Raw genomic sequence first — 27,416 nt, 5'->3', positions numbered from 1 at the left:
AAGTGTGTTCACACATCAGTTGCTAAGCTCACACCTAGATTTTTGGGCATTTGGCTTTTTTCATCCAAACAAGGGTCTTCACTGGTTTCCCCTGTGCTCCCAACATCTCCTGGAGGCACCTGAGGAAGGAGTGTTGCTCTCTGTGGCTCCCCCAGCTTCTCTGGACATCATGTCAGATAACCCCTTCCCAAAACCTTAAAAAGACAGAGCAACAACAGCAGGCAGAAGGGCTGTCTGCCCCCGACCCCCCAGGTTATGGGGCAGGAAAACCCCTCACCCTCCACCCCCACACAGGGTAATTCTGAGGATCAGAGCAGCTTGAGCAGAAGTGCTTTGTCAACTCTGTAAGCTGCACAAATGTCAAGTGGCATTAGCACTGAGCCTGTCCCAGCTCACCCGGGTCCCCATGGTGAGCAGCTTAAGGGAAGGAAATGCCTTTGTCTTTGTAGGACCCTCGAGATGGGTGGTTGTATGGCCCTGTGTGACCCACAAGTACAGGTTCATGGCCATGGCCCTGCCTCTTCAGCACAGAGACCATCATGAACTTCCTTGAGCTGGGAGGGGGTCCTGAGCTTCCTCACAGTGGCAGGATGAGGTCTGCATCCCCAGGGCAGGGTGCCTGGGAGACAGCAGCCTGGGCAGGGGTGAGGAGTGGAGCTGAGCAAAGGGAAAGGGGGTGTCAGGTGCAGCTCTGGAAGGTGCAGCCAGTGTGGGTTGGGCCTTCCTCCCAGCCCTGGGTGTTGGAGGCTCAAGGCAGCAGGCAGGTTCCCCAAGAGTCAGCAGGGGCTTGGGGTCCAGGTTCCTATGCCTTACTCTCCTACCTCTCCCTGTGGGGCCGGGGTCTGCTGGCCAGACTGAGGTGGGCAGCGGGGAGCTGGAGGTCAGACACAAGCCTCCACAGGGGTGGCATGGCTATCACTTACTCATGTTACAGATGGGAAACAAGCCGAGGAGGCAGGCGCACGCACCCGCCGGGGGCCTGGCCTGCTGTCCAGTGGTCACAATGACTGAAGGCGCTGCAGGGGCTGCATAGAGCAGGGCTTGTCCCAGAAAGGGTCCCCACAGCCGCACTGCCACCACCACCACCACAACAGAGGTCATAATTGCTCTGAAATCATAATCAAACCCAATTATGCAAAAACCAAATTATTTGCGATAATTTTTATGTGTTGGAAACGTTAGATCGAAGCTGGGTGATTACAGGGGGACGGGAAGCAGCTGCCACTCTCTGGGAGCCCATAACTCCCAACAGCTGGGAACTGTCACTTAGTTACGATGCCATTTTTGCCAGAAATGAAGGGTGGCAGTGGTGGAGAGCCTTGCCTGAGCCTGGGCAGGCGGCCTTGGAGCCTGGCTGGGTGGCCAGCATGAGGACGGGAGCAGGGCCTGCCCAAGAGTGGCTGGGAGGGTTGGTTCTCTCATTCTGCACACTCTGGGCACAGCTGGCAGCAGGAAGAACCGTCAGAGCTGCCCCAGGCCCCCAGCTCCGCAGAGAGGCCTGGCTGGCCAAGCTGGAAGGGCAGGGCAGGAGGCCAACTCGGGCAGTGACGAGCCTGGAGCCTGTCCCCCGAACACGGGCGCGCCTGCCGGGCTACCGGGGGCAGCTATGACCCCGGAAAAAGGCAGGTAATGACTATCGTCCATAATGAGGCTGCTCCGATAATGAGCATGGGGCTATTATCCGACCACAGGCTGGACACATCCGAAAATAAATTATTTTAAGGATCCATTAACGAATGCCTAATTAATGCCCAATTAGAGGGAAGCTACAGAGAAGACGCCCCGGACAGTCTCGCGGCAAGGCTTGGTTTGCAACCACAGCCTGGGAGCTTGAGTGAGGTGGGGAGAGGGGAGGAGCCAGAGGTGCACTTGAATGGGGGATGGGGGGGGCAACAAGGGGGGACACAGCTGCTTCTGTCTGGGAGCTTCATGGGCCCCAGGGCCTTGCCAGCCTTTGTACCTCCCCCAGTTGTTTGCATACCTGTGTCTTCTCTGTACCTCTTCACAGCTAAGTGAGGGACAACTATCACTACTTAGAAATGAGAAAACTGAGACACAGAGGGGTGACACGTAGTTGAGGATGTGGGAGGCACTGTAAATGAGACATCTTTTGAAATCAACTTTGGTGTCATGCATGCATGCATGCTTTGCTTGTTATGGGAAATAACTTAAATAAAGAAACTCCTAAGAATTCCATATGAGATATTTACTTGGTTAGAACAGGAGTCTGCACCACTGTGTGCTCACACAGGTAACAGCGAGAAAGTGGCAGAGCTGGGACAGGAACTGGAGGCTGGCTGCTGGGTGACCCTCACCCCAGCAAGGCTGGCAGAGCCTGAGGAGGTGGGGCTAGGAGGTTGGGGGCGGGACTATGGAGTATGAGTGGGAATCAGAGCCTTCACACTCCAAGCTTATCTCACAGCCCTGGCTGGGGAGAAAACCCCCAGTAGAGGTAGGGTGTTAGGGTGGGGGGATCAGTATCTAGCCCCAGATGGGGGCCTGGCTTGGGCCTGACCCCTGCCTTCATCCCATCAGGAGCCGGGCCTCCAGGGGGGCCACCATCCTAGACAGCTGAACACAGCAGACAAGACAGTGCCCCAGCAGGCCGAGGAGGGTCACCTGCGGCTGGTCCTCCCTGTCTCCAACGGGGATGTCTCCCGCCTCCGCCTCCGGGACAGCCTCTGACCTGGCTGTGCTCTCTCCCACCAGGGTGCTGTGTGGAGCTGCTGCTGCTGCTGCTGGCTGGAGAGCTGCCCCTGGGCTGCAGCTGCCCGCGGGACTGCGTGTGCTACCCGGCGCCCATGACCGTCAGCTGCCAGGCACACAACTTCGCTGCCATCCCGGAGGGCATCCCGGAGGACAGCGAGCGCATCTTCCTGCAGAACAACCGCATCACCCTCCTCCGGCAGGGCCACTTCAGCCCCGCCATGGTCACCTTGTGGATCTACTCCAACAACATCACCTTCATCGACCCCAACACCTTCGAGGGCTTCGTGCACTTGGAGGAGCTGGACCTCGGCGACAACAGGCAGCTGCGGACGCTGGCGCCCGAGACCTTCCAGGGCCTGGTGAAGCTCCACGCCCTCTACCTCTATAAGTGCGGGCTCAGCGCCCTGCCCCCGGGCATCTTCAGCGGCCTGCACAGCCTGCAGTACCTCTACCTGCAGGACAACCACATTGAGTACCTGCAGGAAGACATCTTTGTGGACCTGGTCAACCTCAGTCACCTGTTTCTCCACGGCAACAAGCTGTGGAGCCTGGGCCAGGACACCTTCCGGGGGCTCGTGAACCTGGACCGGCTGCTGCTTCACGAGAACCAGCTGCAGTGGGTCCACCACAAGGCTTTCCACGACCTCCGCCGGCTCACCACCCTCTTCCTCTTCAACAACAGCCTCTCCCAGCTGCAGGGTGACTGCCTGGCACCCCTGGGGGCCCTGGAGTTCCTCCGCCTCAATGGGAACGCCTGGGACTGTGGCTGCCGGGGGCGCTCCTTGTGGGAATGGCTTCAGAGGTTCCGTGGCTCCAGCTCTGCTGTCCCTTGCGCGTCCCCTGAGCAGCGGCAAGGCCAAGACCTGAAACTGCTGAGTGCTGAGGATTTCCGGAACTGCACCGGGCCAGAATCCCCACACCAGATCAAGACACACACGCTCACCACCACCGACAGGGCCGCCCGAAAGGAACATCACTCGGTCTGGGGCCCCACCAGGGACAAGGGCCACCCACCTGGCTCCCGGTCGGGCTACGGGAAGCCAAGCAAGAACTGCACCAGCCACAGGAATCGCAGCCAGGTCTCCAAGGTGGGTGCCGGGAAGCAGACCCAGGAGCTGCAGGACTACGCCCCTGATTACCAGCACAAGGTCAGCTTTGACATCATACCCACCGGGCGGCCCAAGAGGAAGGGCAAGTGTGCCCGCAGGACCCCCATCCGGGCCCCCAGCGGGGTGCAGCAGGCCTCATCCGGCAGTTCTCTGGGGGCCTCGATCCTGGCCTGGATACTGGGGCTAGCAGTCACTCTCCGCTGAGGACCCAGGGCACCAGCACCCAGCACTGCCACATGTCCACCAAGGAACAGAATTTCTTTTCTTTTTCTACAAGTGGAGGATCTGCTGGGTTTCAGGTAGAGTCTGGTAAAGGCTTCGGCTGCTGTCTGGGCCCTGCCTGGTGGATTATAAACCCAAAGTGTACAGCCCCAAGCAGGAGAGGATTAGCACGCCTCACCCAGCTGTCCCAGCCAGCCCTCGCCGAGCAGCCATGGACAGCATCCAGCCAGCAAGGCGGTTCAAGTGCTCAGACAGAATCCTTCCTTGGCAACAATGGGACTATGCCCCACGGGAGCTGAGCTCTGTGGAATCCTGGTTATTTGGAGAGGTCTGAAGAGCTCCCGCCATTCTTGGAGGAAGCAGGACTCAGAGGAACAGATGATGCTCATGCAAGAGGCTGGGTGACCGGCCATCTAGGTGGCATTTTAGCTTTTGCCTGACGTCACTTAGTCAACCTGCCCTGAATCCAACAGTGTGCCACCTTCAGTCCCTTCCCTGGGGTGACACCTCTCATTCCTGATGTCTCGGGCAACCCTGGCACACTCAGCCCAGACCCTGGGCTCCAAGAACCAGTTACCAAAGGAAAGATCATCAGAGGCTGAAATTTAGAACTTCATCATGTGCAATGAGGTTCTCACAGGAGGTGCAGTTTTATAACTATGTCCACTTATATATATACACACTCTACATATATATATATATACACACACGAAGACACAGGTCCCCTGCCCCACACCCTTACCACACTGTATGTCTTATTATGTTTATAAAGTATACGGAAAGCTATATCTTCTGAATTAAGGATTGTATTGGTGATTTCTAGCAAGAAAAGAGTTATAGGATTTTTGTCTAGAATCCAAACCTGCAACAACAGTCCCCATGTAACCTGGGCTTGCCCGGGACCATAGGCAAATGGTCAGTGGGGAGGGTCAGTGAGAAGGGGAGGCAGCAAGAATCACATCAGGGGACCAATATTCTTAGGTATTTAGAGCATCACCTTGTTTTTATATGCAACACAAGCCCATCTGCTGCCCTGGAGCACCATCACCCCCACTATAGTAACTGTTGGCGTCAGGGTGAGAAGTGAGAATCAGCTTGTTGGATATCAGGGAGCCAGGTTCTGGGGACAGGCTGGCTGGAGAAAGGGAGGGAAGGAGCTTTGGGTTTCTTAGGTCATTGGGTGAAGCAGCCTTCACAGTGTTAGTTCAATAGGCTGGGCAGTGTCATCAGCCTAGCGTGTTGCCAGCAATGGTCTCGACAGGCCAGAGCGACTCTGGGCATGAGCCCAGGCCTCCAGCACAGCTTAACTGCTGAATTTTTCCTTGGGGCTCTTTGATGGGCGTCCCAGGAAGGGCCCTGTGTAGGGTGGCAGGAGGGAAAGGACAGGTGGCCTTAGCAGAAGGGGAACAGTGAGGGCATTTCAAGAACCATCTCAGGCACTTCTGCCTTGGGGAGGCCCTGTCCCTACTGGCCCTTCTGAAGATGCCGGGGTCAGGCAGAGGTCAGGTGGCCAGACTCAGGCATCGGGAGCGGGGATGTGCAGGGACTAAAGCAGGCGAGCCCAGGTAGGGGACAGGGGCTCCGGTCAAGGTCGGCCATGCTGTTGGCTGGGGCCTGGTTGGGCACAATCTCTTTTGCGCTTTGCACAAACCTGAATCCCCCACCAGAGAGGATGTATATGAGGAGCAAGAAATACTGAATCCAATTCAGAGAGAAAAATAATAATAAAAAAATTTTCTCTTGGACAAGAACCCTGTTTCTCATTTCCTAACCCCGCATTCCTGAAGGGGTGACAGATCCCAAGCATTTGTGGGTGGGCGAGCCTGGCTGGGCACAGCTCTGAGAACACAGCGTGTTTGTTGGCGGGAGGAGCTGTATGGGGCAGGGGCACACTGACTCACTGGGATGCATGGGCACATGCGTACACGCACACACACACGCACACGCACACACACTTCTTGTTCGTCCCATGGTTCTTTCCTCGCCCGCACAGAACATGACTCACTTCCACACTCTGGCTGCGCTGGGTCGGCACCATCTCCATGGCCTTCCCCAGAGCAGGCTAGGTGGACCCTTCCCGGCCTGTTCTTAAGGGCCTCACCACCAGCAGCCGAGCTATTGATTCTTAGGGGGTTCTGGGGTGGCTGGAAAGGAATTGCCAGTTCCTGGAGCCCAGAGGGATTTCCAGGAGTTCAGGGACCAACCCAGACAGCAGTGGACTGGGTCTGGAGATTGCACCTGCCTCTCTGGCCTTGGAGAAAGGAGAGATTTCTCAAATAGAGGGAAGAGGGCTGTGTTTGTTTTCAACCCTCACCTGAAGATATGTGTTACTGATTTTAGAGAGAGGGAAAGGGAAAGAGAGAGAGAGATGTATGAGAGAAACACCGGTCGGTTGCCTCCTGTATGTGCCCCCACTGGGGATTGAACCTGCAACCTAGGTATATGCCCTGACCTGGAATCGAACCGGCAACCTTTCAGTATCTGGGACAATGCTCCAACCAACCGAGCCACACCGGCCAGGGCAGGGCTGTGTTTTCAGGTCTAGACAAATCCTCCTCCCTACAAGGCTTGAAATGGGCACTAAAGGGAGTCCACCAAGGGCGGAACAAATTGTCTTTGGCCTGTGGTTGTTCCCTGATGGCCTGCCTGCTCTTACCCAGGCCAGTGTCAAAGCCTGACTGTCCCTTAGAACCCAAGGATGTTGTTGAGTTGTTGATTTCATTTCCAATTTTAGATAGCAAAACCCTCAGTGGGAAAATCAAGAGTCTGAGCACTTTATTAAATTTTTTAAAAAAGACTTAGTAAGTCCCTGTAATATGGAAGTGAAATGTCAGAACGAGAAATGCTAATGTTCTAAAAATGATCCACTTCTGTTAAGCACAGTGCAGTCTCTGGATGCCAACGGTTATTAGGGGCAAGGCAAAGGGGTCCAGGACGCCCGGTGTATGTATGTTTAGCAGCTTCTCTAGCAGGTCGAGGGAATAAAAGCAGTTCTGCTGTGGATGACATCACTGTCACTCAGCAGGTCACATGCCACCCAGTTATGACACCATTGCCCAAAACACCACAGCAAGTTAACAAGTCAAGGGCAAAGGGGAGGCCCCAGCGTCCCTCTTGGGTGGTTCAGGGAAGGGAGGTTCCTGCCCCTGGAAGTCTGCCTTCCCAGTGGCAGAGGTCACTCCTTTGTTCCTGATGGGGCCAGCCCTTCTGCCATCTTTGCTCAGCATTTGCCCTAGGCCCTGAGAGAAAGCCATCTCCTCTTCTCCCTCTCTCCACTCCAGCCACACAGTCCTCCACTCTGAGCCGTGACCTGAAGGAGGGGCTGGGTGGCCACTGGTGGTCTGAATCTCTCCACACAAGCTCCTCCCATGACCCAGAGCTCTGCTGGCTCCCTACACTTCATTCAACAAGTGCTGAACAAGCCTATGTGTGCCAGTGATTGGTCCAGGCTCTGGGGACCTAAAAATGAGAAGACATGGCTCTTCTTCAAGGAGTTCGGAGCCTAAATGTGGAAACGGGTATAGGTTTGGTGAAACCAGTGTGGGATTGTTGCCTCTGCTAGTGCACACCCCACCCCGCAGTGAGAAACTCACCTGGGGTGGGGCAGTCAGGGAGGGCTTCCAGGAGGAGGTGACACTCCATGGCTCTCAGAGGATGAGGTGGCCAGAGAAGAATGTGGGGCAGAGGGCTGGAGGCATGCAGTAGCATCGCATTTGGGGTATCAGCGAAGAGCTGTAAGTTGAGGACTGGGAAAGCTGTTTGGGGAGGTGCAGGAGGCAGGTCTGGCAAGTAGAAGTCCCAGAAAGCCTACAGAGGAACTTGGACTTTACTCTAAAAGTGGAAATGTGTCCCCCCACTTGAGGTCCTCTTCCCTACCCCGCACCCCCATTCCCTCTCCAAGCACATGGTCCCCACCAGTGCCATGCTTGCCAATGTTCCTCAACAGTGGGTTTCATCATCGCAACTTGCCTCTTCTGCTCAGCCAGATCCTTTCCCCGTGCCAGCAAGCTGGAGCGCTCCCTGGAAATCTGCCCGGGCCAGAGTCCCATTCCCAGACACCTGCTGCTTCCAAGCTCGGAAAGTATCCCATGCCACCTTGTTCCCTGCGCTCCGTTCCTCCCAGCCACATAGGGCTCAGCCCTTAGTCCCTCTCCTTGCTTCCAAGCACAGCTGCCCAAGCGCCCCCTCAGCCACCTTCAATGGGCCTGCTCTGGCTGACTGTCAGTGATCCCCGAACCTCCCAAACTGCATCTCCCCCCTTTTCTCTCCTGCTAGGGCTGTTCATTACCCGGGAGCCAAGAAGCCCATTTAGCAAATGTTTGCTCACCATCTAACTAATCACTCAGCACTCTGCCGCCATGGCAAACAGGGTTCCAGAAGGCCTGTTGGTAGGTTTAAGGGGGCAGGGGGCAGGGGGGCAGGATGGCTTCTTGGAGGACGAGCTGCAGGCCCTGCATCAGAGACAACACATTTTCTGGGACGGCTCCCTGGCCCTGGCTGGGAGCCTCAGGGCCTCAGGAGTTCCCAGCAAATCCTTCCTGATATTGTCACCAACCCCCAGGCTGTCCCCACCTCCGGGACCCAGCTCCTCAGGGCCCTACTCAACACTGACCTAGAGGACGCCAGCCTTTCTCTGCACATTCTCTGATGGACCAGGGGCAGGTGCACGGGGCCCTGGCCAGCATCTACTGTTAAGCCCCTGACCTGGCTGTGATCGCCTCCTGGTCCATCTCCCAGCCAGGTTCTCCGGCCTTACCTCCCTCTAGAAGTAGGAGTTTAGCCCATCAGCCGTTACTCCATCGCCCTGTCACCGATACCCCACTCTCAGCTCATAATGGGCTCATTTTCTTTTGCCTTCTGTCTACTTGGAAAATATCTCAAGAACCTTTGGTTGTGCGTTAAAATATCCTTTACAATTCTATGCTCCGTATCTCTTCCTGCTCCTCAAATTGTCCCTTTCTCATTGTGCTTTTGGTATAAATCTCCTAGTCTCCTTCTTTGCAGGCTGTTAATAAATACAAGCTCTTAAAAATATACGTAAACATCTATCGTTGGCTAAATAACTCACAGCACAATCAAAAAGCCATGGAAGCCCCGGCCGGGTGTGGCTCAGCGGTTGAGCGTTGACCTAGGATCCAGGTGATTGGGGTTCGATTCCCGGTCAGGGCACATGCCCGGGTTGTGGGCTGCAGCCGATCAATGACTCTCTCATCATTCATGTTTCTATCTCTCTCTCTCCCTCTCCTTTCCTCTCTCTGAAGTCAATAAAGATATATTAAAAAAAAAAAAAAGCCATGGAAAAGGGGAGGCTAGGAGCAATGCACGCCCCCCCAGCTCTCTCTCACCCAGGCTATCCTCACTGTCCTTTCTGAAGAGGGCTACTGGACTCAGGGTAGTTTATGGCTCTAAAAAGTCCACTGGGTGAGGGGACCGATGATGCCCCAGGGGAGAAAGAGAAGAAAAGAGAGCAGCTATAGTGCCATGTCAACAGGTTCCCTTCAAGAGCAATGAGGGAGGAGGAAGGATAGAAGGGACCCTGTGCAGGGAGCAGTGGCTAATTCAGGTGGCATTTCAGTGAGCTGGTCCACAAGCCCCTCTCCTCTAAAACAAATGGCTCAGCCTCCTCCGAGATCCACACTGATGTGGCCTGCCCCCCATCCCTCGCCTTTCAGCTCTCATTTCTCATTAGAGCCGTTAGTTTCTAAGCATGGGGAGGGTGGGGAAGGCTGTGCCTTTTGTCACCAGTTTCTGTGTGGCAGCATGCACACTAATGGCATGCCTGAATGGCAGAATTGGACACTGCTGCTGCAAAATACGCTTGGGTCACGGGCTTTCCAAATTGGCTGAGGCTCCACGCCGCCCCCCCTTTCACCCGGGCACCCGGGGTGGGGCTCGGGGGCTGCCAGCAACAGCTTCTGCTGCTCCCGCTCAGGGCCTCAGAAAAGAGAGAGGAAGCGAAAGATGTATTAAACTCCTCAATCTCTGTAAGTACCATTTCCCAGGGGACAGGCTCTAAGGAAGAAGGAAATGCAAGTGCTCAGGACCTAAAGAGGTGGGAGGCCTCTGAGGCAACCGGCTCCATATTCCTTACACACACACACACACACACACACACAAAAACACACATACTCACACACACACACACACACACACACACACACACACACACACACACGGCTTCAGGGATCATCAGGTGCAGGACGTGGTGCCCTCTGAGGGGCAGCTGACTGGAGATTGAGAAATCCAGGTGGCTGCTCACCGCTCCAGCCAGAGAGAAATGCGAGATATAATCTAAATAAGCCTTTGTCAGTGATGTGGGGCCAGGGAGACAAACCCACAGAGGAAGAGCTGCAAGGGGCAAGGTCAAGCACGGACTGGGGAGGCAAGGAAAGAGGGAGTCTGAGCAAGACTCCAAAGAAGGCACACATACAGTGCCACCTGGAGAGAGCAAGCACAGCCCCACAGGGCAGTCACACAGCCAGAGTCAGAGGCAGGGAGAGACACAGACAGGCAGGAGGGTGCAAGGAGGAGAGAGAGCCATTTAAAAAATATATATGTCTTTATTGGTTTCAGAGAGAGGAAGGGAGAGGGAGAGAGAGAAAAATATCAATGATGAGAGAGTCATGGATTGGCTGCCTCCTGCACGCCCCCTACTGGGGGTCCAGTCCAAAACCCGGGCATGTGCCCTGACCGGGAATCGAACTGCAATCTCCTGGATCATAGTTCAATGCTCAACCACTGAGCCCCACCAGCCCCGCGAGAGAGCCATTTTGCACACACATCACTCAGGAGCTGCGTCCTGTCACTGTCCCTGGTGCAGCTGAATGTGGGACACTCACACAGTCCACAGGTTCAATCTCCCATCATGGGCACGGCTCTGGCCAGGCCCTGGAATGCCATGCTGAACGAGCGTCCATCCACAAGGAGCTTACCTCTGGCCAACTTCAGCCCCTTTATTTGATTACAAAGGAGGGGTCAAGAGAGGAACAGGGGGTCTTTCACACAGATGCCCCCCACAGGAAAAGTGAAGGGTGGGGCAAGTCCTGCCCTCCCCACATGCTGGTGACCGTCCAACAGGGACATCTGTGGGGGGGGGGGCAGATTCTTGTCTGAGCCCTAGGCCTTGGCGTTTCCCCCTGACACTTGACCCTGACAGGATTTGTCCAGTTCCCAGCAATGTGGAGGCTCCAAGAGGCCTCGAGCCCTTAATCCCTGACACAGCCCCTCGGGCATATGCCCCAGCTAGGGGCTCAGCTATGCCACATTGTGTTCTCCCCCTAAGCTCCGGTCACAGGGGCATCCAAGGTGTTTTTATTCTTTGAACCTCAGAGGTCCCCAGGTTCCTGCCCTCTTGTCTCGTCTGCCACCTGGAGAATCTCTCACTGTCTTATCTGTGGCATTTAAAGTGTCATCAAGTGTCTGGCACTTTGCAAGTCTGAGGTGCAGGCTCTACTGAATTTCCACACCAGGCCCCTTTCCCGGAGCCACCCCCAGGCTCACTCCCCTGCCTGGGCCTCTGCTGGCTGTCACCAGGTCCTGCTTTGCTCTCAGCTCCATGCCCACAGAGGGGAAGCAGGCGGAGACCAGGCACCCTGGTTGGAAGTTGCTGTGGGCACAGCTGCTGTGAACTCCAGGCCTCCGAGCCACCCCCCAATTCCAGGCCTGTCCTGATGCGTCCTTCCTCATCTCCTCCCCTCACAGGTGACGCCTGCAGGGGAAGTTCTCCTTGCAATCACTCCTGCTGTCTTATAGCTCCTTGTCTACCCCCACCAGCCTCACTCTGGGCCCGCGCTGACCTCAGCCTCCCCAGAGCCCACCATCAGGAGCTCAGGAGCTGCCTCCTCTGGCCCACTTGGCCTGCCCACAGACAGATTCATCTTTCAGAGTCTCTGACGACTTCAGCCCCAGGGACAGGCTTCGGCCAGGCCATGCCCCGTCTCCTTACAGATCTTTGCTCCTCATGGTTCCTCTCGTAAGGTCAATGATGAGAGAAAATGAAAACACAACTTAGACTTGGGCAGTATTTCAGGTTTTTAAGGTCCCCTCGTAGACACAACCTCACATTAAACTGGAAAGTATCACCTCCAAGGAGATTTGACTATAATCCCCTTTTTATAGCTGAAGAAATGGACCTCCTGGTTATCCAAGCCCGAGTTGCTGAGTCTAAGACAGGCTCGTCCTCGGCACGGCTCTGTGCTCCCGGCCCCCGAGGGGAAGGGAGCAAAGGCTTTGGGCAGTCCCAGGCTCAGGCTGTCACGAGTGGAGGCCCCGTCCCACACAACCCATGGCTAAGCATGGGACTACCCCAGGGACCCAACCCTTCTTTCCCACGCCCAGGAATCTCAAGCTTAGACGAACTGCTTTGCAAAAGCCCTGGAGAAGTCAGGAGCTTTCCCTAGAGGGTCTCTCTGCCCTCCTGGCCCCTTGCTCAAGCTGGGTCACTGCAGACACCAACATGGTGACTGAAGGAGCTGGCAGAGTCCCTGCTCTCTGCTTTCCTTCCCACGAAGAACAAGTATGCAGCAGCAAGAAACTCCCAGCTGGCCAGGGGGATGACTCCAGTTTCCTGACAGCTGTAGCTGAGTCCCCATTTCTGAAGAGACCGCTCATAAAGTGCAGAGACTCCAATAGTGAGGCAGAGAAAGAAGGCCAGGCCCGTGGTCCTTCCTGCACAGGGCACCTTGAGAGGCATTCCTCCCACCATGTGAAAGGAAGACAGTGGGCAAAGGGTGAGTCGGAGTTGACAATCGGGTCTGCTGGATCCACATGGGGGTTCCTACGCACAAACAACATGGGTGCCTTCCTAGCTGTTCACCTCGAGTGGTTGTATTTTTTTTTAAATGTACTTTTATTGATTTCAGAGAGAGGAAGAGAGAGTGAGAGAGAGTGAGATAGAAACATCAATGATGAAAAAGTCATTGATCGGCTGCTTCCCCCACGTCCCCTGCTCAGGATCGAGCCCATAACCTGGGCATGTGCCCTGACTGGGAATTGAACCTCGATCTCCTGGGTCGTAGGTCGATGCTCAACCGCTGAGCCACTCGGGCCGGATGAGTGGCTACATTTTTACAACTCTTTGTGCTTCAGGTTTTTTCAATCATCAGTTTTTTTGGCCTCATGTCAGAGCTTTTTGTGAACCTCAAGACTATGCTGGGAATCTGTATTTCTTTTTGTCTATTTTGTTCAGTTGGAAAATGAACAAAACTGTCGTAATAATTTTCAGGCAAATATGTCTGCTTTGCTTGTTTGGAACATTTTCATGAGTTTTTATATTTTGTTTCCAATTTTAAATTGTCTAATAGCAAATTGGCTTTTAAAAATGAACAGGCAACCACTAGTTCATGTATTAATTTATTCTAGGTGGTATTATACTTTTTTACAATTTACCTTATTTAAAGTTTTTCCATTAAAAATTTTTTATTTGAAAATAATATAGGTTCATAAAAAGTTGCCTCTCCTCCCCGCAAAAAGGTACAGGGAGATTCTGTCTGCCCTTCACCTAGTTTTCCCCCATGATAACATCTTGCATAACTTCATATTATTTTGCCTTTTCAGTTCTAAATTTATTTTCAGTTAATGATATTTTCTTTACTTATTTAGGTAAAGTTTTATTATATTTAAACAGCTTCGATAAGAAAAAATAAATAAAGCTTCCGACAGGGACAAAGATATGAATGGTCACACTTTTGCTTGGCTATTTCTGAATGAAACATTAGGTTTTAGTGTCCGTTTATCATTGGACTGAGAAATGGAAGGTGAGAAATATTTGCCCACAGTCAGGGATCTTAACCAGGGTCCATGTCAGAGCTGGGGTGGATGAGAGGACTTGATACAAGGCCTTCTGGGAATGTGCAGGTTTCTAGAGAGAGCTTATCTTCAGATCCTCAAAAAGGTTAAGAACTGCTGGTGTATCCTGCTCTCTCCAAGGAAACCTTCAGGTAACCCCAGGTGTTGCTGCACCTCCTCCGCCTGACCCATAGGTGGCGATCTCCCTTTGGGCTGACACCATTGGCTGGCTCCAAGGGCAACATTGGCAGGAAAAGTCATCACCTGTGTGATGGAAATAGTCATTCTTGACCAATTTGGCTGTGACCAAATTGTCTACTTCCCCACCCTCTCACACGAGGAAAATGTGGGTGAGAAAGAGATTGAGGGGCTACCGGAACAAGACGGCGGCAGCATTTTCAACCCAGGCTCTTCTGCTTCCTCTTCATTCCAAAAGCTACGGCCACTGACAGAAGCAAAGCTTTCCAGGAACAGCAGCTTCCAAATGCCAGTTTGAAGATCAGAGGAGCCTGTAATTGAGATTTTACCGATTTGCAATGAAACATTAATGTAGGGAGCTTTTCATTGAGCCAAATTTATTCAATGTAAAGATAATCCTTTATTCTGAAACTGTGTCCCTATTTTTGGTGGGGAGAGGGAAAGGGGTGTCCTAAAAAGATTTTTTAAAAAATAAACTGAATGTATGGGTGCCTAGCAACTTGTTGTTTCTCAGTGTCTCTAGTTGGCCAAATAAAATGTTGCCCTCCCCAAGTAGCCTTCCAAATTCTTTTTGGAATTTAAACTGCTCTGGGGAATCCCAAAACACTGGGAACAGTGGTTTTGGAGGAGTCGGGCAGTGCAGCCCTTGCCTTATACCCTCCTGGCCCCAACTCCACCCCACTCAGGCCAGGTGGCCTGCTTACCTGTGCCAGCCCCTTCACACAGCATTCTTCCACTTTATTACCTGCCTCTCTGATATTTGCAGACAATTATCTGCAATAATTAGGCAATTATTCTTAAAGGCAATTATACTCTTCCACCTGCAAACATTGATGTTCTTTTCTGGGGTCTTTTAATGAAACCGGTATTAAGGAGACACTTTATTTACATAAAGCCAAATGGTTCCTTTTGAGGAGGGTTTAGGTTCAGTGTTAAAGTTTAAAAATCTTAACCAATGGGCCCGGCCAGCATGGTTCAGTGGTTGAGCATCAACCCATGAACCAGAAGGTCATGGTTCTATTCTAGGTCAGGGCACATGCCCCGGTTGTGGGCTCCATCCCCAGTAGGGGGCGTGCAGGAGGCAGCCGATCAATGACTCTCTCATCATTGATGTTTCTATCTCTCCCTCTCTCCCTCTCCCTTCCTCTCTCTGAAATCAATAAAGGCATATTTTTTTAAAATCTTAACCAAGGGGCCTGTGGTTGGGCTGATGATTGGAGTAGAAAAGGAGTTGGGAGGCCTTTTCCTTTTGAAACTCGAGGAGCTGCTGTAAAAGGTAAGATTCCCAGGGGACCTGGTACTGTGTGCACCTGCCCTCCCCAAGCTAATGAGATCTAAAAGTATCAATGTGATGAGCTCAGCCCTGCAAGTAAAGTCATTCAGAAGTCCTGCCCTCATTGCTGCGCCAGCCTCTTACTGACCGCAGCTTCCATCTCCCCTCCCAGCCACCTCTGGGGACCTCCAGAGCTAATCACTTCAGGGAGCTTGATTGAAATGTGCTCCTCACCCTCGGCTGCTCATAAAAGCTTTATCCTGGGCAAAGGCTGACCCAGAACGAATGGAGGCATCTGGAGAGTCAGGAGGCCAAAGGTGCCGGCCGAGGCGGAATCTAGGCTTACAGGCACAACTCCATTACAATGGTTACATTAAAAAGAGGGGAGAGCTACTATTTTATCTCCTCACAAATGCCCCTGTCTTCATGGTTTGGGCCCTACCTGGTGGCTATTTGTACTTGACTCATAGTGGGCAAAACAACAGTAAGATGCAGTTACTTTCAAAATTAGAGGGGGGGGGACTTAAAGTCTGCTCCTGCTGGGTTTATAAAGAGCTGTTTTCTTCCTGAGCTGTACAGCATGGTGACTCTAATCTAAAATTTCTTTTTAATCATAGCAGGAGTCCCAATTAGTGTGTTGGGTAATCTTTCAAGTAGAACTGGGATTTCCATGACCACGGAGAGCAGAGGAAATATTATGTGTGAAGCCCCTGAGAAAAGGGACAGAGAAGGCAGAGCTGCTGGGCCTGTGCACACATGTGTGTGAATAAACATGTATTTGCAGGCTGGCTTCCCACTCACAAGATGGGTGTATGCAGCCCAGGTCCCTGGAACCAGGACCAGAACCAGAACCAGAGCAAATGTGTGGAGCGTTGCCCTCGGTGCAGAAACCCCGACCTTGCGTCGTCCACGAGCCAGTGTGCAAACACACAGTACACGTACACACTCCTACCCCCTACCCCCGCCTCAAGAATACAGGGGGAGCCAAGACCCATTTGTAAAGCAGTGGGCGCAGAATTTGGGGCGTCCCTCTGCTCTCTGTGAGATGGGCTGCACCCCCGACTCAGCTGTCACCAGGGCCCAGCTCCAACCTGGAGCTGCCAGTGACCTACTTTCCTTTGTTGTTGTTTTTGGAAGTGCTGATGTCAATGCAGAATTCAGCTGAGAGGCTGAGTGAGAAAAAAAGAGAGTAGGGGGAGGAGGAGAAGGGAGAGAATGAAGGAGGGGACAGGAGGGGGGGCAAGAGCATGTCAGGTAGCTGGAATGGTGCAGGGACCTGCACCAGCGCTAACCGCAAACTATTCCATCCCCACAGGCCTGCCCAATATAGCTGGGATCAGCCTGGGCCCTGCAGCTTTGGCCTGAGAAACAGGGACCAGGCTTCCTACAGCTTCCTCAATGGGCAGAGGTGACACCCAGGCAGGCAGATCCAGATGTGCCTTCAGGCAGACCCTGAAGGTGCCCGGTTTGCATCCATTGGCCATGTCATTGGTGAGACACTGAGCTGGCCACCCTGCCCTGGGGGACTTGGTGCAGGCCCTGAGTACTGCTGGGGCTGGAGGAAATTGGCCTATAGGGACACAGAAGGCAGTTTCCTCTGTTCACTTGCTCCTTGGTAACGCACATGACAGCTCTGCGGGCAGTCGCCTGCTCTCACCTCGCATTCTCAGGTGCCCAGGAGACCTGCAGGGTTTGGGCTGGGAAGGCCCTAGTGTGGGGCAGCAGAACTGTAGAGAATTTTTCCAAGGTGCTGCCCCTCAGGGTTCTGAATCTCATCCCTTCCTCGCTTCCTGGCTTTCTCACCCTATAGTCAGGGTTGAACTCCACACCCAGGATGACAAAGACTCATGCACTTTCCACCCCATTGCAAACGGCAGCTGCTGCTCCATTGTCTCAGCAGGGCTGCTGAGCACAACCCAGGGCCGAGCCTTCCTCATGACACTCAGTCAACAGATTCTTAATGAGAAAACGATTCCAGGTCCACATTTCCATGAAACCTAAGGCCATAGCCTCGTGATTCCACATACATAACGCATTTCCCCTGCCAAGGTCATATCCATGTGCCGAAGGGACTCCACTCAGGTGGAGCTGGGGGCTGGGGCGGGTCACATCCTCTTGCTCTGTCTCCCTTGGTCCCTTGACTCCCAGACAAGTGTGACACATGATTAAAGTCACTCTTTCCTGCGCCATAAGCTCATACATCTTCCAGGTAAAGAAATATACCAAGGAGACAAAGCCCTCATATGCTGAAATTAGCCCCCCAAAAATAGGTTACCTGACAATTACTTGCTTCTAAGTGGAGCACGATCTAGTGGCGGAAGCGCTGGATGGGCTGCAGGGACTGCCGCCTGCTACTCCCAACTTACTGCCTCTTAACCTCTCAGGCGCTTGGTCTGGAGAAGAGACAATAACTCTCTCCGCCTCCCGCCCTCCGTGGGCTGGTGGAGGGCGTAATGAATCAACATCCGAAGCGTCTGAGGAGCCCGGGTTCAGGACGCCGTGTCAGTACACAGCCTCACCAGCCACCTCTCCAATCTGCACCCGGCTGATTTATTTACTTCCCGTGAAAGAGACAACAATCATCATATTTACTCTTCACGCTCCCGCCTCCTGCACCCCCCCCCCCCCAGCGCCCCTCCCCGTGACCACTAAGGACGCCGCTGAAGGCGCTGCCAAGGGACCCTCCCTCCCCCGGCAGCTCTCTTCCCTTAGGAATCACAGCCTCACAACCCAGCTCCCCAGATCACAATCTGTTGCCACAAAACGCACCGCCCCGCTGTGCACGGGAGACCACAGCCTCCCACAGCTCTCCACGGGCGGAGACGGAAATGGATTCCACGGGCAAAAGAGGCTTCCTTGGAAGTCCAACTCTGCTGAGAATTTAGAAGCAAAGCAGAGGTGCGTGAAAGGTGCATGGATGTTGCTTAAATGTGGCATCATTGGAGGGCTACCCTGGTGCTTGAGTTCCTCGTGAGCAGCAGGGCTGCAGACTGGTGGCAGGGGAGGACACCGTCATGACGCACGACCTCTCCGCTGCTGCTGTTGGGGGCGACATTGGATTTCCCCCTTCCTCTCTGACTTTTGACAACTCCCTTCATTTTCAGCAGCGTTTAGTACTTGGTGCTTTCACACACGGAGAAAAAGAATATTAAAAGGGGAGAAAAAAGAAGAAAGAGAGGAAAAGGTTTGAAAGGTTCTTATTAGCCCCAAGAATTAGAAAGACCGCTGCTCCGAAGACATCCGAGCCTGGCTGGGGGACCGCGGTGGCCAGAAGCCAGAATGTTTGACATCCTGTAGCGGCAAAGTCCCACGGCCGAGCTCCTGGGTACCACCTGCCAGGAGGCAGGATGGATGTATCCTCTCTCCTCCGAGCATGGCCCAGGGACCGATTCCCCAATACTGATGTGGGAGGGAGATGTCAACAGAGGTCCCCTGAAGAATGATGTCTCTATTTCCATGCTAATCCTGGGCTGCGCAGAGAAGAAACATGTCTTTCTGAAAAGCGGAGGGGCCACCATAGCTCAAAGAAGTACACCCAGGGGTTCCGGCCGTCTCCCCGGAGAGAGCAGGGGCTGGGCTGGGGGTCGGGGTGGGTAGGATGGGATAACCCAGCCCTCCCGCCCTCCTGCATGGTCTACTTTTGGAAAACAGCACCGTCTCCAAAGGAATGTCGCCGCGGGGCCTTCCAGTTTATCTCCCCAGTGCTTTCGAGATCAAAACCCCTCAACTCCTTGACTGAAAACTGTGTCGAGGGAACAATACCCACTGAGGTGCAGAAGGTGGTGCCAATTCTCTCATTAAAGTGTTTTTCAACATGAAAACTCACGACAGTGGGCACTTGGCCGCTGCCAGTTCAGAGTCAGGCGCTGGAGAGAGGAGGGAAACAGCTGCGCCCGGGTCAGAACGGATTAAATTTACGGCTGGCCGACTGGCTGGAAGCAGTTTATTGCCTGCTTGGTGCTACTTTTCCCCTTCAGGTGATTTTCAAAATGGTTTTCCTGTGGGTGGTGTGCCTTTCTTGTGTGGGACGTGGGCCTTGCGCCGATGGCCCAGTGTTGCTTCGTGCTGTGGCTTAAGACGTCATTAAGCGATAAAACCCCAGCCACTCAGAACTGTGCCTGATGCGGGAGAAAGCAGACACCAGGGAGCATCTGGGGACAGAGGAACGAGTACGGAGCTGAGGAGCCTCACAGAGGAACCAGAACCAGAAATCCCTGTAGGTCATGGGCAAGGATGGCAACTTGGGCGAGCCCGTGGCTCCCGGGCTGACCCAGCTGAAAGCTCGAGAGAATTCCTGGGGCTGCCGGAACGAACGACCCCAAACTGGGTGAGGGGTAGGGGGCGGGGGGTTAAAGCAACAGAAATGTATTCTCTCCAGCTCTGGAGGCCAGGAATCTGCAGTCAAGGCGTCGATAGGGTTGTTTTCTTCTGGAGGCTCGCAGGGAGAATCGGTTCCAGGCCTTCTCCTGTCTCTGGGGGCTGCCAGCGGTCCTGGTGTCCCCTGGCTTACAGAAGTGTCACTCCAATCTCTGCTTCTGTCTTCATGTCACCCTCTCCTTTGTGTGTCTCTCTCCTTCTCTTCTCAGGACACTTGTCATTGGATTTAGGGTCCGCCCTAATGCAGGATGATCTCATCTTGAGATCTTTAACATAATTACATCTTCAAAGACCTTCTTTCCAAATACGGTCACATTTACAGGTTCTGTTAGACACACCTTTTGAGGAGTTACCACTCAACCCACTGTGACAGTCAAAACCATCAGGAGAACAGCTCCCAGGGCAAAGCCTTCTCCCACTGTAGGCTCTGCCTGCCCTTGAGGCTCCTGCGATTTGGGCTCTGTCTCAAAGACACAGGGACACTGAGCCTTCCCTCAAAATCAGGCCACACCTTTCAAAACCATTTCCCCATCTCCAAGCCTCACTCGGCCCCAAGAACCTTCTCTCTGAGGCAGTTTCTAAGACGGCGGGCCACAGCAGAGCATCCTGCCCACAAGGCATCCTGGGGACTCAAAGGCAAGTGTCGAGCTGAATACTGAAGCTGGAATATTTCTCCTCAGGTCTGCCCTCACCCAGAGCTCTGAGCTGCAGGGGCCAAGCACAGGCTCCTTTCCTTCAGAGGCTTTGCAAATCCTTACCAGCCTTTTCATAGTGGAAGAAGGGTGGACGCTCATTATATTCTAAAGTGACCCATTACGTCATTGGTTGTTCCAATCACTTTTTTTGGTCAAGTCAAAGCTGACCTACCTGTAATGCTGACCACTCACTGTCCCAGATTGGCCTTTGGGAAATCTAGAAATGAAGGTCACCACTGGGCTCCCAGAAAGTTGCCTCATTCTAATAAGTTGAGGGGATTAAAATATCTCCCCCCCAAAAAAAGGTCACAGGGTACTGGCAGCTGGGCCAGATCAAGCAAAGGAATTTCAGTCCTTCTAGAAGAATGGACAGCAACTATCACTGCAATTTGTAAAATGTAGCCCATTATATGCTAGATGCTTTATGTATATTATTTCTAATTCTCACAACAGGCCTGAAAGGCATGCATTAGTATAATCCATGCTTCACCTACGAGGGAATGAATTCTGAGGTCAGGTAAGTGGAAGAAGTGAGATTCAAACTGAGATCTTTCTGACCACAGAGTTGTCATATTGTGTCCCCTCCACACTGCCTCTCTCCTGGGTGACAGAACAGTCCGCATCCAGTGCCTGGGGGCTGGAAAGTGGGGAAAGGATGAAAGTCCTCAAAGGAAGGTGAGGATGAAACAGAAACTCCAGTTTCAAATCTAAACCAAGCAATAATGTTTTATTTCAATTTCCCTGAACGTACAGTTCAGTTACACTCGGGTGGAAAAAAAAAAAAAAGCACAACTGGTGCTTGAGAAATAAATGTCAAGTATTACATTTCAGCGGACGTGTACAGAACAATCAAAATGTTGAACATCCCCAAACAGATGCAAACCTTTACCAGTCTTCCAGAGGCGCATCCCTGAGATTTGAAAAGAGCAGCTCGTGTTGCCAGGCTGGCTGATTTTTCTAGAATAGAAGTGCTGTACCTCCAGAGTCTGGTTCACCCAGACGGGGAAACATAATTACTCCTTGCACATTTTGTATGTGTTCTCTTTCCCACTTATTGCATATGACCCTCACTTTCGTCCCATGAGGTTGGGGGGCAGACGTTACCCTCACTGCAAAGGTAAGGACGTCAGGAGGTGCAGTGGGCTTCCCGGTGAGGAGCCCCCGGGGAAGCAGGACAGCAATCAGGTTCCCTTTTTCTCTGTTATTCTCCCTGCAGGAGCCCCCACTGTCCCTTTGGGAGCTTCAGAGTCCCAGGAAAGATGGGACAATTCGAGATCCCACCAAAGAGTTGGGGGGTGGGGAGGAAAGATGGGAGAGGGAGAGGAAGGACCATGGCAAGACCCAGGAAGAGCAGTTGTGGTCACTGAAGCCGAGGTGGGGTCACTGGAGACTTGACTGCAGCTTCCACCAAGGACAGAAATGAGCAAGGACACCCAGGCTCTTTCAAGGAGATGGGATCAGAAGCCTTTTGAAGTCGAATGGTCTTGCCGCCTGTAAGAGCTTTTCCTTGGGACCATGAGCTCGCCCTCAGCATTGCTGGCTCCAGAGGCTGGGAGCAACACGTCATCCGGTGTGCGTGTGACGGAAGAGAGGTCAGAGGCAGGGGGCTTCTCTGAGGCCATGCCGTCTGATGAATTAAGGTCAGCGGGCAGAGACAGAAAGGGCACTGAACTTTACTCTGCTACCACTTCGCTTCTAAGTACGTACTTTGGGGATCACCTCACTCAGCCTCAAATGCCAGTAGTTCCAGTGAACAAGTGAAGGCAGCCGATAGGCCTTCAGAATACATGAGCGGACCATGCTTCCTTCAAGGGTCAGGCAGGTCTTTGACTTATGTCAGCAATTTTCAACCTTTTTCATCTCATGGCACACAAACGAATTACTAAAATTCTGCAGCACACCAAAAAATATATTTTTTTGCCAATCTGACCAAAAAAAAAGGTATAATTTTCATTCATTCACACCAGGTGGTTATTGCTGTGTTGGCTATTGTCATTTTCTAATTTGACAATCTAAGGGAAAAGAGGTCAGTGTCCCTGACTAAACAGTCAGGTATTGCATGTTTTAAAAATTCTTGTAGCACACCAGGGTGCCACGGCACACCGGTTGAAAATCGCTAATTTATGCAAAACCCAAGGACAAAGAAAACTGAACAGTCACACTTCAAAAAATTCTGTTGGCTTAATTCCTACCCAGAAAAGTACTGGCTCCTGCAGCAAAGGACATCTAGATGTAGCCCTTTCCCCCCATGGCCCGGGAGAGCCCTTCATGCAGAAGACTTCCCTACAGCCCACACTTCTATGTGGGGGGCCACTCTGCTCCTGCACATGGAAAAAGAAGAGTTGATCTTTACACGGTCATTTTTGTTACAGTAATAAAAGCCTTGAAATGATCACAAAAGGAAAATAGGAAAATATGCCTCCTAAAAAGAGCTGAGGCAAATTATTATAGCAACTGAATCCTAAAAGGAATTTTCAAGTAAAAATATGGCTCTTGTGAAGTTGTTATGGCAACTGACATTTAAAAGTAACTGGATTTGGGCAAGTTTCTTCCTCCACCCTCTCTGCAAAGTCTTGCAGGAACTTCATGCTAAAATTATGCTTTAATTTTAATTAGCCAAATAGGTCATAAATATAGCTTATTCCCAAATCCTTGCAAGCAGCTGATCTACTAATGAGAAAATATTTCTCTAAAAACCCACTTACCATAAAAAAATCCTAATATTTTTCTAATATAATTTATCAATTTAAACACATTGCATAATGTGATATTCTGTAGCATTCCATTAAAATGATAAATAGCAGTGTGTGTGTGGTGGTGGTGGGGGAAAACCAAGAGATTAAACATTTTGCAAGCAGTGTAACTGTATTTAAATAACCCAGGTCACTGCTGAGAAAAACGCACTGCTCTCTTTCTCAAATACAGCCTAAACTGAGCTGCACATCCCTGACTATAAGGGTATTAATAGGACAAAAGAAGGGGGGCAATAAGAAACGACAGGCAACTTCAGAAGAAATAAATTTTCTATTAGGCTTTGTTATAAGATTACATCAAAGCAATTCATATGTTTTAATCTGGGGAGAGAAAAAGCAACTACTTGGGGTTTGTGCCTGGGGCCCGCCTCTGTGCATTGAACCAGACAGTTTGCATAATGAACAATTTTCAATCAGGATCTCAGCACAGATAGCTCCCACTCAACAGTCCTAGGCACTGCTCCGAGTTTTTATTCTCCCGGCTCCCCCTGCTGGAAAAACCGCACTTAACAGGGAGAAAGGGCCGCAGGGCATCTTTTCCAAGCCACTACTCCAAATTTAGATCCATAAAGTTAGAGACCTGACTATACGATCCCCTCCCAAAGCTGAAAGGTCCTCTGCAAGACACAGAGCACCTCCTCTAACAACTCTTGCAGGAGGCAGGGAGATTCGAGGGGGTGTAACATGAAAACCTTTGCCCTTTCCACTGTTTACTGAATTGGGGATTTCAGGAATTGCTGTTTGCATTCTGGGCCAAACATCGGGGAGACTGAAGTTTCTGGAAGTTTTCCTTGAATGACTGGTGGACATGGTCACTGGTTTAAAACACCACGTTTCATTCCTACCTGGCTAATCATCTTTCGAGTCTCGCAGCTCTCCAGGTCTTCATAAAATAAAATGGGGGAGGGGAAAAAGCTACCCAAATGAAATTGCATTTTCATGCACAATGGAAAACTTAAAAGCTGAACAAATCGTTTTTGAAAAACTGGCACAACCGACATTGGCTTGGAGGAAGGAAAGCGGGGCGAGCTGGCTGCGCCGGGACCTAGAGCTACGGCCTAATCCCCTTTATCCGGGTTTAGTTCGGCTCCCGCCGCCTTCGCTGAAGCTGCAAAGTGGCTCTGCTCCACCTGGCTCCATCCGGAGCCCACACCGGCTGCCTGCCCGCGGGGAGGCCACTCCAAGAGGGGGAGTGACATGAAGCCATGTGAAACTGTTTTCGAAAACCTGGGATGATCATTTAAATGTTTAAAATATGCACATGGTAATTCAAAACTAATTACCCTGAGCACATTTGAAACATTTATGCCATCATCTCTGGATCCTGCCTTCAGACCGTGTACCACAGCTCACTCTGGTGTTTCTATAAACTGCTCCAGTGATTTCAACTTCCAGGCTCAATCAGGCAGCCGCACGCAGGCCCTGACTCCTGGCCCTGGTGGGTGGAGACACCCCTCCCCCCCCCTTCCAGGACAGGAGGCTGCACCGTTTCCCAGGAGAGCCATTTGTCATGGTCATGTAGTTCTGGCTGCTGAATGATTGCTTTCATTGCAGTTCATAATTGTCATTTCCATTAGTTAATTTAGGTTAAAATGACCTCTCTCCCCACCTATGCTTTTTCTCCTAGTCCCTCCCCACTTCCCCTTCCTCTGTCTCAGCTTGTGGCCTTATTTCCTAATTCATTCAGGTGCATCAAAAAGTTGCCTGAGCATTCATACCCCACCTGGCTACTTTTCCATTTGGGATTGAATACTTGAAATTTTCAAGAAGACAAAGGGGTAGTAGGGTGGCCACATCCACCAGCTCTCTTGAGAACAGGACTGAAGTGGGCCAACCTGGGTGCAGAGCAGTCACTGCTGATATTATCCTAGCCAAGGGCACACACATGCACACAGTACACGCATGTGCACACACACACACGATACACATACATACGTGCCTCATATGTGGTGCAAACTCTGCTTACAGACTGGGCTGATTAGACATAGGTGGGTCCTGAAGCAAATTCACTTCCCCATTTTCCAGAATAAAATGAATTCTCTTCCTTCTGGGGGCACTAAACCATTACACCAATAGCTAAGGGATGGAGAAGGGTGATGCTGTGACTGAAATAACTTCAACTTCCCAAGTTTATCCAAGGACAACTGACCTCGGGCTGGGGAGCTGGAATTGCAAGAGACACAATTCCGGAGTCAAGATATTAGCCTTGGCTTATAAATATGCTCCAGGAACCAGAGGAGTGACGGCTGGCTCCTTATTAGCTCTTTGAAGATGCCAGGGGCAGGTTTTAGACAGTTAGGAATAGGAAACTGGGTTAGAGCCCCACAGCCAGCTGAGGGTTGATAGAGGGACATTACCGGGTGTAACTAGAGCCATTAAGCGACTCTTCATTATCCCCACACCACCACGACCAAAGTTATCACATGAGCCATAATGCAAGAGAGAATTTCATTCCATCAACAAGAGAGGGAGCCAGTCTATCTTTGTCCAAAGAAAATGAGCAGCCCAGCATGAAGCTTGTGAGGAATTGAGTGTACAACACTCCAATAACATCCCCTGCAGGATTTCCTCAGCTATTTAGTTGGCTAAGCAGAGCAGGCTGACTGGAGCGATCTTCCTGGGTACCCGGCTTGCCAGAATGCCCTCTCTAGGAGCAACTGAAAGGTCAATTAAAGACCAAAAAACACACGCTGAGACCACATTCCTAAGGGCTTAAGTATTAAGCCCCAGGAAAATCAAGGTCTGGGCCGCTCTCCTGATGTTCAGAAACCTCTTTTAAAAATCTCCTTGAACCAAGCTAATTCCCTTGGTATCACCTGCGCCCAGTTAACTTTCTTTGACCCGCGTGCCTACACTGGGTACTATTCCTTCACCTTGAAATGGACTCTTCTCCCTGCCAAGCCGTTTTTCTCACCTTTGCAATTATAACTCCCTAGTTTTGTGACTGCCTCCACCACATTGTCCCCTCCTCCCCACCGGACTCCTTTCTCACCCCACATGCTCCACCTGCTCTCTCACTGCTTGTCTACGACGTGCTCTTGCATTCTGCGGGCCTTCCCCTCTCGGATTAGAATTTAGGCAAGGAAGGAAGTCTTGTATTTCCTTTGCATTTCTTGTGGCATCTCAAATAGGGTTTTCACATTAGAGACTCCCAGGTTAGATATACTGACTGGCCTAGTAGTTTTATAGCTGGAGTTGGAAGATCCGTAAATGACCCAGCATCACCCCCCGACACCGAGCAAAAATCGCACCCCTCATTCAGATGTTCCTGGCATCCTATACTTGCCCAAAGCCAGATTTATTGCTCCTGCTGTAAAGTGTATCTTCTCTAAGCCTCACTTAAAAGCTACCACTTGGCAGAGGATCAGGTTGGAAGTGCAGGATAGCAGGTGACGGCGAGGGTAGGAGGGGGTGGGGAGCGCGGGGTGGAGCAAATCACTGAGGCTCCGAGAACAACCAGCTCAATATTTAACCTAACTAGTAATTTGCTGTGACAATTATGCCACGATCGGAACACTACTATATGCAAGAATGTCGCTCCCTAATTAAGAGGGCTCTGCTTTTCCTAGCCGCCCGCACTTTAATAACACACACAAAATGAGACTTGGCTCCGGGAGCTAAAGGCTCTATTAGGAGGCATGCAGAGCAGGCGTGAGTGCCGCGCCCGGTGAGCTGCTAACACCTTCAGCTCGCCCTGCCCTCCGACGGGAAGGGAAGGGAAGGGGCCGAGCAGGCCCCACGACACGAGGCCCGCCCGACTGACAGGCTTCCTCCCTGAACACCCGCTTCCCCGCAGCCCTGCTCCTGGACAGGGGGGTTCGGCGTGGGCTTGATCCTTAAAGAGTAACTTTAATCAGGGTTTTCATAAAAATAAAAGTCCATGGAAAGTAATTTTCCTCTTAAAGATGGAGAGGAAGGCAGGCACAGACGCGCGCACGCACACACACACACACGCCCCACCCTACCTGCTGGCTGAAAGACAAGAGAGTATTATTAAAATCATAGCTATAAAGAAGGCTGTTGCCATCTTCTAAATTGACTGCTAGATTCATGTAACGTGGCTAAGCAAGACAAACCGTTTTCTGCTTAATTAGTGGCTCCTTTATGGAAGGTTTGCTGCCTGGAGAGAACCCATTAGAGGAGGAGAGCTCATTTAGAGATGCACCTTCTAAAGCTACTGGAATTTTAAATAAATGGTGGGGAAGGAAATGGTGGAGGTGGGAGCAGGGGTGCTATGGAGGCAGAAAAGCTTCTACAAAGACAAGCTCTGCATTCCAAGCTGAGTGCTGGGGAG

The 27,416-nt window shown here is 51.8% G+C and overlaps 1 protein-coding gene across 1 annotated transcript in view; it reads left to right on the top strand.

The window, feature by feature from the left end:
* RTN4RL1 (reticulon 4 receptor like 1) overlaps positions 1–5,786 on the top strand; it is a 66,362-nt gene extending 60,576 nt beyond the window's left edge. The window contains exon 2 of the mRNA XM_081116118.1: positions 2,710–5,786. Within this exon, the coding sequence (XP_080972244.1) occupies positions 2,710–4,022 (1,313 nt within the window). The 3' untranslated portion in view covers positions 4,023–5,786. The remainder of the gene's footprint in view (positions 1–2,709) is intronic.
* The last annotated feature ends 21,630 nt before the right edge of the window (positions 5,787–27,416 follow it).

The sequence above is a fragment of the Miniopterus schreibersii genome, assembly GCF_964146895.1.
Source record: "Miniopterus schreibersii genome assembly, chromosome: 16".
Taxonomy (NCBI): domain Eukaryota; kingdom Metazoa; phylum Chordata; class Mammalia; order Chiroptera; family Miniopteridae; genus Miniopterus; species Miniopterus schreibersii.
This window is presented reverse-complemented; position numbering and strand designations above follow the sequence as displayed.